General features: G+C 41.5%; 1 protein-coding gene across 1 annotated transcript in view; it reads right to left on the bottom strand.

Moving 5' to 3' along the window:
- The window catches only part of LOC114650331 (transcription regulator protein BACH1-like), a 152,178-nt gene that overhangs the window by 105,079 nt on the left and 35,044 nt on the right, over window positions 1-12,055 (bottom strand). The window contains exon 2 of the mRNA XM_028799897.2: window positions 8,273-8,524. Coding sequence (XP_028655730.1) covers window positions 8,273-8,512 — 240 coding nt within the window. The 5' untranslated portion in view covers window positions 8,513-8,524. The remainder of the gene's footprint in view (window positions 1-8,272; window positions 8,525-12,055) is intronic.

Below are 12,055 nucleotides of genomic sequence, written 5' to 3'. Positions count from 1 at the left end.
TGGAATTTGTGCACCAGTCATTGTTTACATAAATGCACAGCCCCCCTCCTCTCTTCTTATCAGAGCGCTCTGTCCTGTCTTGCCGGTGTGCTGTGTGGCCTGCTATCTCGATCGCCGTGTCCAGAATGAGTGGATTAAGCCACGTCTCCGTGATCAGCAGGATGCAGCAGTCCCTGATGATCTTTTCCGTTGCAATCCGCAACTGCCACTCGTCCAGTTTGTTTGCCAGAGACCTCACATTTGAGGTGAAAATGCTTGGAAGCGGTGGTTTGTGTGGCTGCTTCCTTAGCCTCACTAGCACGCCGCCTCGGCACCCCCTCTTCTGTTTATGTTCTTTGTGCCGCCGGCAGCTCCTCGAAGCTGGGATTGTAATCCACGGAGAGCCCGGTGTTCGTGCAATGTCGTCCGGAATGTTGTGGACGCGGAGAAACTCGGATGTTGAGCAACTCTCGCTCCGTAAGCCGATAGATAAAATATCCTGCCATCCATCCATCCATTTTCCAACCTGCTGAATCCAAACACAGGGTCACGGGGGTCTGCTGCAGCCAATCCCAGCCAACACAGGGCACAAGGCAGGAACCAATCCCGGGCAGGGTGCCAACCCACCGCAGGACTATCCTACCAGCTATACGTGTATTTATTCAGGCAGGGTGGAAAAACCAAAATCTGAGTCGGAGAGCACACAGCCGCAGCGTCTAAGAGCGCCGTCATTATTGCTATGGAAGGGGAGTAAGGCCAGGTGGATTGGAGGTGGATTCAAATTGTTCTATCATGGTGTGGATGGGAGGAGAAATGGGGTAGGAGTTATTCTGAAGGAACAGTATGTAAAGAGTGTTTTGGAGGTGAAAAGAGTGTCAGGCAGAGTAATGATTATGAAGCTGGAAATTGGAGGTGTGATGATGAATGTTATTAGTGCATATGCACTGCAAGTTGGGTGTGCAATGGGTGAGAAAGAAGATTTTTGGAGTGAGTTGGATGAAGTGATGAACAGTATACCCAAGGGACAGAAAGTGGTGATTGGAGCAGATTTCAATGGGCATGTTGGTGAAGGGAACAGTGGAGATGAGGAGGTGATGGGTAGGTATGGTGTCAAGGAGAGGAATGAAGAAGGTCAGAGGATAGTGGATTTTGCCAAAAGGATGGACATGGCTGTGGTGAATACGTATTTTAAGAAGAGAGAGGAACATAGGGTTACGTACAAGAGTGGAGGAAGATGCACACTGGTAGATTACATCCTATGCAAAAGAGTTGATTTGAAGGAGATTGAAGACTGCAAAGTGGCAGCAGGGGAAAGTGTAGTTAAGCAGCATAGGATGGTGGTCTGTAGGAGGACGTTGGAGATCAGGAAGAGGAAGAGAGTGAGGGCAGAGCCAAGGATCAAATGGTGGAAGTAGAAAAAGGAAGACTGCAAGGTTGAGTTTAGGGAGGAGGTGAGACAGGCACTGGGTGGTAGTGAAAAGTTACCAGACAGCTAGGAAACTACAGCAGATGTAGTAAGGGTGACAACAAGAAGGGTGCTTGGTGTGACATCTGGAAAGAGGAAGGAGGAAAAGGAAACCTGGTGGTGGAATGAGGAAACACAGGAGAGTATACAGAGGATGACAAAGAAGAAGTGGGATAGTCAGAGAGATGCAGAAAGTAGACAGAGTACAAGGAGATAAGACGCAAGGGGAAGAGAGAGGTGGCGAAGGCTAAAGAAAAAGCATATGATGAGTTGTATGAGTGGTTTGACACTAAAGAGGGAGAAAAGGACCTGTACCGATTGGCTAGACAGAGGGACCGAGCTGGGAAAGATGTGCAGCAGGTTAGGGTAATAAAGGATAAAGATGGAAACGTACTCACAAGCGAGGAAAGTGTGTTAAGCAGATGGAAAGAGTACTTTGAGAGGCTGATGAATGAGCGAGAGAAGAGGTTGGATGATGTGGAGATAGTGAACCAGGTAGTGCAATGGATTAGCAAGGAGGAAGTAAGGACAGCTATGAAGAGGATGAAAAATGGAAAGGCCGTTGGTCCAGATGACATAACTATGGAAGCATGGAGGTGTTTAGAAGAGATGGCAGTGGAGTTTTTAAACAGATTGTTTAATGGAATCTTGGAAAGTGAATGGATGCCTGAGGAGTGCAGAAGAAGTGTACTGGTGCCGATATTTAAGAATAAGGGGGATGTGCAGGTCTGCAGTAACTACAGGGGAATAAAATTGATGAGCCACAGCATGAAGTTATGGGAAAGAGTAGTGGAAGCTAGAAGTGAGGTGATGATTAATGAGCAGCAGTATGGTTTCATGCCAAGAAAGAGCACCACAGATGCAATGTTTGCTCTGAGAATGTTGATGGAGAAGTTTAGAGAAGGCCAGAAGGAGTTGCATTGCGTGTTTGTGGACCTGGAGAAAGCATATCACAGGGTGCCTCGAGAGGAGCTGTGGTATTGTATGAGGAAGTCGGGAGTGGCAGAGAAGTATGTAAGAGTTGTACAGGATATGTGTGAGGGAAGTGTGACAGTGGTGAGGTCTGCAGTAGGAGTGACGGATGCATTCAATGTGGAGGTGGGATTGCATCAGGGATCAGCTCTGAGCCCTGTCTTATTTGCAATGGTGATGGACAGGTTGACAGACAAGACTGGACAGGAGTCCCCGTGGACTATGATGTTTGCTGATGACATTGTGATCTGTAGAGATAGTAAGGAGCAGGTTGAGGAGACCCTGGAGAGGTGGAGATATGCTCTAGAGAGGAGAGGAATGAAGGTCAGTAGGAACAAGACAGAATACATGTGTGTAAATGAGAGGGAGGTCAGTGGAATGGTGAGGATGCAGGGAGTAGAGCTGGCGAAGGTGGGTGAGTTTAAATACTTGGGATCAACAGTACAGAGTAATGGGGATTGTGGAAGAGATGTGAAAAAGAGAGTGCAGGTAGGATAGAATGGGTGGAGAAGAGTGTCAGGAGTAATTTGTGAAAGACAGATATCAGCAAGAGTGAAAGGGTAGGTCTACAGGACGGCAGTGAGACCAGCTATGTTATATGGGTTGGAGACGGTGGCACTGACCAGAAAGCAGGAGACAGAGCTGGAGGTGGCAGAGTTAAAGATGCTACGATTTGCACTGGGTGTGACGAGGATGGATAGGATTAGAAATGAATACATTAGAGGGTCAGCTCAAGTTGGACGGTTGGGAGACAAAGTCAGAGAGGTGAGATTGCGTTGGTTTGGACATGTGCAGAGGAGAGATGCTGAGTATATTGGGAAAAGGATGTTAAGGACAGAGCTGCCAGGGAAGAGGAAAAGAGGAAGGCCTAAGCGAAGGTTTATGGATGTGGTGAGAGAGGACATGCAGGTGATGGGTGTAACAGAGCAAGATGCAGAGGACAGAAAGATATGGAAGAAGATGATCCGCTGTGGCAACCCCTAACGGGAGCAGCCGAAAGAAGAAGATGTAGCACTCCGTTCATCCTCCAATCCTGTTCATTGAGTAGGGATGTGGGAAAGCCGGTGCCTATCCCAAAAAGCATATGGCACAAGGCTAGAACAATCTGTGCAATAGGGAGCAAACCCATTGCAGGTTGATTACAGACACACCACAGCTAATTTGACATTTCTAATTCACCTAGTCTGCATATCTTTAGACTGTGAGAGGAAACCTAGGGGAAATTCACACGAACATGGGTAAAACATGCTGTTGTTGTGCACTGACTTTTGACAATGCATTCTAGTTTTCTGTAGTCCCCTCACTATAGCCAGGTGAAGACCAAATAATATTTCAGGTGCAAGTCTCATCCCACATCTGTGAAGTGTTATTACTAACTCTCTGAAGTGAATGGAATCTGCCTAAAGCTTCCCTAACCCCACCCTGTCAAGTGCATGAACACACCAATCAGCTATAACATTATGACTTCCCATTTAATATTGAATAGGTCAACTGTTTTGCTGCCAAAACAGCCCTGACGTGTTGAGGCATGGACTCCAATAGACTTCTGAAGGTATGTTTTGGTATCTGGCTCCAAGCCGTCAGTAGCAGATCCTTGATCCTTGTAAGTTGCGAGGTGGGGCCTCCTGCACATCAGATACTTGATTGGAATGACATCTGGAGAATTTGGAGGCCAAATAAACACCTCAAACTCATTTTGTATTCCTCAAACCATTCTTCAACCATTTTGCAGTAGGGCAGGGCGCATTATTCTGCTAAAAGAGGCCACTGCTATCAAGGAATATCAAGGAATTTCCACGAAATGGGTGTACTTGGTCAGCAACAATGTTTACGTAGGAGGTACGTGTCAAAGTAAAATCCACATGAATGGCAGGACCCAAGGTTTCCTTGCAGATCATTGCCCAAAGCATCACACTCACTCTGCCAGCTTGTGTTCTTCTCATAGTGCATCCTGATGCAATGTTTTCCCCTGGAAAGCGAACCACACGTACCCAGCCATCCACATGATGTAAAAGAAAACGTAATTCATCACACTAAGCCACCTTCTTCCATTGCTCTGTAGCCCGGTTCTGATGCTCCAATGCCCATTGTAGGTGCTTTTTTGGTGGTGGACAAAAAGTCAGCAATGGCACCCTGACTGGTCTGCAGTTACACAGCCCCATACACAAAATACTGTGATGCACTGTGTGTTCCAACACCTTTCTATCAGAACCAGCATTACAATTCTCAGCAATTTGAGCCACAGTAGTACTTCTACTGGATCAAACAACATGGGCCAGCATTAGCTCCCCACATGCATCAATGAGCCTTGGCCACCCATAATCCTGTTGCTTGCTCATGGTTTCTCCTTCCTTGGACCACTTTTGGTAGGTCCTGACCACTGCAGACTGGGAACTTCCCATAAGAGCTACAGTTTTGGAGATGCTCTAACCCAGTTGTCTAGCCATCACAATTTGGTTCATGTCAGCATAGCACTGCCAGATCTAAACATTAGCCAAGCAGAGCTGTTTTGTGGTGCAGCAGTCTATTAGCTGTGAAGAAGCTGTCTGTTGTTACAGTTCTGCCTTTGTCCAGAAACAGCTTCATAAGCTTTATGACCACAGACTCTGAAAGTCTTTGCCCTGGGTTGTAATTCAAAACACAGTTCTCAACAAAATGTTGCCAGATGTCCTAAATCACAGCAAATCTGTCATTTTCCACACATTCTGCATGGGTGTCTTTGTTGTCAAAGTGCAAATGCTACATGATAGTCTGATAGCAGTCACGGGACATTGTATGTTTGATTGCAACAAATAGTTCTGAGCAGGCATCAACCACAGTACCAACTGTGGTCATCGCTGCTCTTGTGAAAAGAATGGAGATAAACGCCATGAACTCAGAGAGGGAGAGGCAAGTTCATTGTATCATGTGAACGTCACAGGCAGAATAAAACTGAATAATAAAAAAAAACGCTAACTTTTACAAGTAGCCAAAATTTACACTGGGCATTATGATTATAATAATAATACACTTCACATCATTATTAATATTGCATGGAAAACATTTCTGTTTTAGGTATGTGTTCAGCATTTCTTGCTTCTCATTTCCTGTCATTGTACATTTACACAGATCATTGTAGACACACATAGACAACTCCAGGCACCTCACACCCAGATAAACACACTGGAGCTCTGAGAATTTTGTGACTGACTTCACCTCCATCAGTGGAGGATGGGATAGCAGGCAGCTTGCTGTTTGTGCTGATTGACACATTTGCAATAAAAAAGATGCTGATGGAGAGGTGCAAAGGAATTTAAGGTGGTCCAGGATTATGACTTTTTTTGTAGGCTTCAGGGATTCTAGTGTTAAAAGGAGACATGACTGAAGTGTTTAATATCATAAATGGAATAAATATAGTGGATCAAGACTGCTACTTTAAAATTAGTTCAACAAGAACATGGGGACACAGTTGGAAACCTGTTAAGGGTAAATATCATGCAAATATTAGAAAGTTTTTCCTTACTTAAAGAACCACGGACACATGGAATAAGTTACCAAGTAGTGTGATAGACAGGACTTTAGGGATCTTTAAAAATATACTTGATGTTGCTTTGGGAGAACCAAATTGATAGGACTGATAAGCTTTAATGGATTAATAGTCTGTTCTCATCAAAAATTACTTTAATGGTCTAATGTTCTTTGTTCCGATAAGAGTTATCAGACAGATAATGCATGCATGTTCCACTCCAGTCTTTGTCTGATAGGCCACCTGGAGCCACTGCAATTTTTCTATTTCAACTGAACTCATATAGGAAAAGCCTCTCAAACGTTTTCATGATTTGAAACAGAAATGTAACTGGTCTACAGTCATCAGGTGAAGAGATGCTTGCTTTGTTTGGAACTGGAACAATGCAGGAGGTGTTCCACAGGATTGACACTTTCTGCAGACTTAGGGACAGACTGAACAGGTAACAGAGGATGCCACAAAGTTGGTCAACTAAGGCCATAAGAACTAGAGGACTGACTCCATCTGGTCCCATGGCTTTTTCTGTATGTAGCCTCCTCAGCTGAAATGAGCATAGTCCAGCATTTTTATTCTGTTAGTGCCATGCTCTGCCCTTCTTTCCTCCATAAAATATATGTAGATGTCAGATCTATCTACCTTTACTTGGAATGACAAGATACAATTTATTAAGAACTTGATTCTGATTCATGATTGGTTGTAAATAGAGCTGTCTTTACCCAATTTAGGACTAACATCATTGGGCATTTACTATTGGGCTAGTATGTAGTTGGTTAAACCTATTCATCAACCCACCATTCAGGTTTGCTGTTGAAATTACTACTGATCTCAAGCTACCTCGATGAAATTATATTTGACAAACACACCACTATCGTCTACGAAGCTACTCTCCATAATGATGACAAACCAATCTTTATTCCATGCTGGAATAAATTTGGTAACACCTAATGACTCCCAGCATACAAAGTTCCAGTTACTGAGGACTTGGACCTTCTTTTTCCATCTCTTATGTTTGAGACTCCAAATCACAAGAAAACGTAAGTGAGACCCCCTAAAATGACCCACAAAAGGGTTCACTGGTCAGGCCAGGCCTCCTTTGCCTACCTGGAAAGGCCTGACCCCAACTTGCTTAATTCCAGTTCTACTAGCCTACTTCAAGCCTTTAAAAGAAACTTACACATCTCGAAAATGTATCAAAAAGCCCCACAAGTAGGAGAGTGACTGTAAACTGGGCTTGTGAACATCAAATGATCTTCATAAAAAGTATTTATTAACAAAGAAAAAAAAACACATGGAATTTCTCAAAAGAACAAAACAGGCAAAGAGTAGTTACCTAAATGACAATCCTAATTAAATAAAAATCAAAATACAAAATCTAGAAAACATATTCCTTAGGGTAGCACGGTGGCGCAGTGGTAGTGATGCTGCCTCGCAGTAAGGAGACCTGGGTTCACTTCCTGGGTCCTCCCTGCGTGGAGTTTGCATGTTCCCCCCGTGTCTGCGTGGGTTTCCTCCCACAGTCCAAAGACATGCAGGATGGGTGCATTGGCAATCCTAAATTGTCCCTAGTGTGTGCTTGGTGTGTGTATATGCCCTGCGGTGGGCTGGCGTCCTGCCTGGGGTTTGTTCCTACCTTGCACCCTGTGTTGGCTGGGATTGGCTCCAGCAGACCCCCATGAGCCTGTGTTAGGATATAGCGGGTTGGAGAATGACTGAATGACTGACATATTCCTTATAACAGCAGAATAAAATCATGAAAGCCAACAACAAATAATAATTGTTACACCTCAAAAGATAATGAAATGCTTTACTGCTGAATCCTGCTTTTGGCTTGAATATAAAGCCAGATGGAGGACCCAGTAGCTGTGACATCAGAGTGTTCCTTTCCACAAGGAACATTCTCACATTTATAGAATATATTATAGACCACCAAAGAATCACATATGCAAACAATAAAAATAATAGACACAAAAATAATAAAACAAATAAAAACAGTAATAAAACATAAAATATACATAACATAACCTTAATGCAAGACAACAACATCAATGAACAAGCAGAAAGCGGACAAAACAATATGGTGCAAAAGACAATTAAACATAATACAAACATGAATGGGTTGTAAAAATACTTAGCAACAAATTAGAATTGAACAATGAAAAAAGTCATGAAGATGGTACCTATCTATGACAAGTCGTTCAGGAGCATATCTGGATATGCATGCAATTGAGCACATAAGGCTATGACAAAACCTGAGGCAAGGTGTTATAAACTGATGACAAAAATGACTGAACTAGGATGCCACTTCTATTTTGCTTAACATTTATATAAACTTGTCCAGAGATCATACTCACCTCTTTTGGAAGAGCCATAGTAAATACGGGTCCATCTCGTCCTATAAGTCTTGCATGAAAATAATCACTGCATGCAGCAAGCACTGAACAATGAGCATGAAAGAACTGATCTTCCACCATTACAGTCATATCACAAAGAATGCCTTGTTGTCTTTGATTATTGAGATGATTTAGAACATTGGAACTGTGAATTGATGACTGATATGTATAGACTGAATTGTTCAAGCTTTGCAGAGCCATTCTGTTCACTGCCTATTAAAAAAAGAGTATTTTTATAGTTATATTTATAAGAAGAAGTAATTAAAAACACAAAAATAAACAAAGCTAACTGAATTTTCCTACTTATTATAGCTTAATTCATTCTCCCTCTCTAAATTTGTTAAACTGTATGTTTTAGACATGAGATGGAATTTAACTGAAATGTCACATTTGTATATTTAACTGAACATCTCCTTCTCTGAAACAGATAATGAAAATGTGTACTTATTTAACCTCTAATGCACAAAGGGTTTTTTGGTATTACAGCCAACTAAATTAGATACCCAAAAATAAACAGTTCTTACTCCTTTATCATAACAGAGTTGCAAATGGCTGAAGAGTAGTGAGTACAGTGCTTCAAATTTTTGAAAGTAAGTATTTATATGATGAATAACCTTTGTTTATACCAATAGCATCTAAGAAAACACAGAAAAAATGGAATTTTACTGTATATAACCATGAGATTTTATGATACACAACTCTGGAATCAAGTGTCTTTTGTGGCCCAATCTTTCCATTATCAGGTTATATCCCATTGCATTGCAGAGTTATACTGTTTGGCACAAGATGTTTCCCAGTTTGGAAATATAGTGTTCCTTTTTGGAAACATTTAGTCTCTTGCAACTAAACAATCTCTCAAAACAAGTATTGCAGTTGCAATTATTTATTTATTTTTTTACTTTTTAGAAAAAAAATGTATATATATACACACAAGCACTTTAAATCACACTGAAGCAACAATTAAACAATTTGCTCACGATATATGTATATATTCTCATACAAACCTTTACTTTTTAAATTATTATTCATGCCAATACGTGAAACAATTTCATTTACCACTAGACACAAAGAGACCTTATATTTTGTACACCAGATTGGGATTTTTGTGCTGCAATTCACCCATCTTCTCCTGTCTTCTGTCTTCAGTTGTCCTATTGAGGTTCAGTGCATTATTTATTTTTTTCTTTGATGCTGCTTTTTTCTTGCATTTCATGTCTGGAATAAACTACAGTAATCCCTCCTCCATCGCGGGGGTTGCGGTCCAGAGCCACCCGCGAAATAAGAAAATCGGCAAAGTAGAAACCATATGTTTATATGGTTATTTTTATATTGTCATGCTTGGGTCACAGATTTGCGCAGAAACACAGGAGGTTGTAGAGAGACAGGAACGTTATTCAAACACTGCAAACAAACATTTGTCTCTTTTTCAAAAGTTTAAACTGTGCTCCATGACAAGACAGAGATGACAGTTCCGTCTCACAATTAAAAGAATGCAAACATATTTTCCTCTTCAAAGGAGTGCCCGTCAGGAGCAGAGTCTGTCAGGAAGACAGAGGAAAGCAAACAAATCAATAGGGCTGTTTGCTTTTAAGTATGCGAAGCACCGCGGCACAAAGCTGTTGAAGGCGGCAGCTCACACCCCCTCCGTCAGTAGCAGGGAGAGAGAGAGAGAGAGACAGATAAAAAAAATCAATACGTGCCCTTCGTGCTTTTAAGTATGCGAAGCACCTTGCAGCATGTCCTTCAGGAAGCAGCTGCACACAGAAGGTAGCAACGTCCGTATCGTCTAGGTGTGCGAACAGCCCCCTGCTCACACCCCCCTACGTCAGCGCAAGAGAGAGAGAGAGAGAGAGAGAGAGAGAGAGAAAGTAAGTTGGGTAGCTTCTCAGCCATCTGCCAATAGCGTCCCTTGTATGAAATCAACTGGGCAAACCAACTGAGGAAGCATGTACCAGAAATTAAAAGACCCATTGTCCGCAGAAACCCGCGAAGCAGCGAAAAATCCGCGATATATATTTAAATATGCTTACATATAAAATCCGCGATGGAGTGAAGCCGCGAAAGGCAAAGCGCGATATAGCGAGGGATCACTGTATACACATTTACACATTTTCATACCAGCTTCCTCCAGTGCTGGGTTACGGGGGTGGGGACAATGCCTCTGCTTGCAGCCCTGGCACAGTTTAGGAAACAAGCAGCCTTTTATTAGGTTCAAAGCGAATAGAGACTTTTAATAAGTTCACTGAAAATTTTCTAAATGTTTTACTCTGTCCAACAAGGCACTGAGTGTCATCTTATGTGTCAGTATCCCTTAAGAAGTCCTCACAGACCAAGGGATGCCTTTTATCTCAGATACATTCAGGGAGGTTGTCAAGTTACACAAAATTAAAAATCTCAAAACCTCAGTATACCATCCTCAAACTGATGTTAGAGCGATTTAATTAGACACTCAAACATATACTGCGTAAGGTAGACAGTGAGAATGCAATGACTGAAATTAATTACTCCCTTTCATCCTTTTTTGCAAATCAAGAAGTCCCACAGACCTTCAGTTTTATTGGCATTAAATTTGAGAAAGTTATTTTCCATCCATAGCTTAAGATCAATGATGCATTCAGTGAGTGTGCTGGGAGGTGAATCTGTAGGGAAGTCTGTACTAAGATATAAATGCATATCGTCTGCATAACAATGGAAATTAAGGCCATGTGTGCGAATAATCTGACCCAAAGGAAGGAAACCTCTTCCGAAATGCCACTCCTGTGCTTGGTCATAATTGTTTAATAAAATCTTCCATAAAAGTGCACAACATAAATACTGTAATAACCAATCTTAATGCACATAGAAAATCTAGGCAATACGGCATAAATACCAATAATTTAATTAAAGTTACTACTTTAGATGAACAATGTATTGAAACTATAAAAACAGATCATAGATTAAACAAAAAATACATGCAGAGCGGTGCTAATAAAAATAACTTAATTCCTGTTCCATATATCAATAACGCACATAGTATTCATCTCTGCTTCTCCGAAACATTGAATATGGCACTATTAAATATTAGAGCTTTAACTAACAAGACGTTTTTTATCAACGATCTTATTAGTGATAAAAAAATAGATTTTATTGCACTAAGTGAAACGTGGCTTAGCTCAGATGGCGCAGCTGTTTTAATCGAATCTGCACCTCCGGATTACAGTTTTACTCGTGCTGATCGCCAAGGAAAGAGAGGTGGAGAGCTAGCAAACATTTACTCAAGCAGGTTAAAATGTAAAAATATCAGTTTTGGTAAATTCAAGTCTTTTGAGTATCTCGCCATTATTATTCAGGGAGATTCTCACGTTCTAGTATTATCCGTGTATAGACCTCCAAAATTCAACGCATCTTTCTTTGAGGAATTCTCTGACTTGATGTCAATCTTAATTACGAACTATGACACACTCTTAATAGTCGGCGACTTTAATTTTCATATAGATAATCAATGTGACCAAAAAGTAAAAGAATTTATGAACCTCCTGGACTCTTGATTTGAGACAGCTCGTTAATCAGCCTACACATAAAGCAGGTCATACGTTAGACTTAGTAATTACTAAAGGACTAAAAGTTGATATAAAGCAGGTCATTGATATTGGTCTATCAGACCATTTTCTTCTACTCTTTAATATAGAAATAATGATAGAAAACACTCATGAGAAGCATATTGTTAAAAAACGCTTCTTTGACTCCTCAGCAGCTTTAAAACTT

The sequence above is a fragment of the Erpetoichthys calabaricus genome, chromosome 4 (genome assembly GCF_900747795.2).
Source record: "Erpetoichthys calabaricus chromosome 4, fErpCal1.3, whole genome shotgun sequence".
Classification (NCBI taxonomy): Eukaryota; Metazoa; Chordata; class Cladistia; order Polypteriformes; family Polypteridae; genus Erpetoichthys; species Erpetoichthys calabaricus.
The sequence above is the reverse complement of the archived record's forward strand: the minus strand, read 5'-3'. Positions and strand labels throughout refer to the sequence as shown.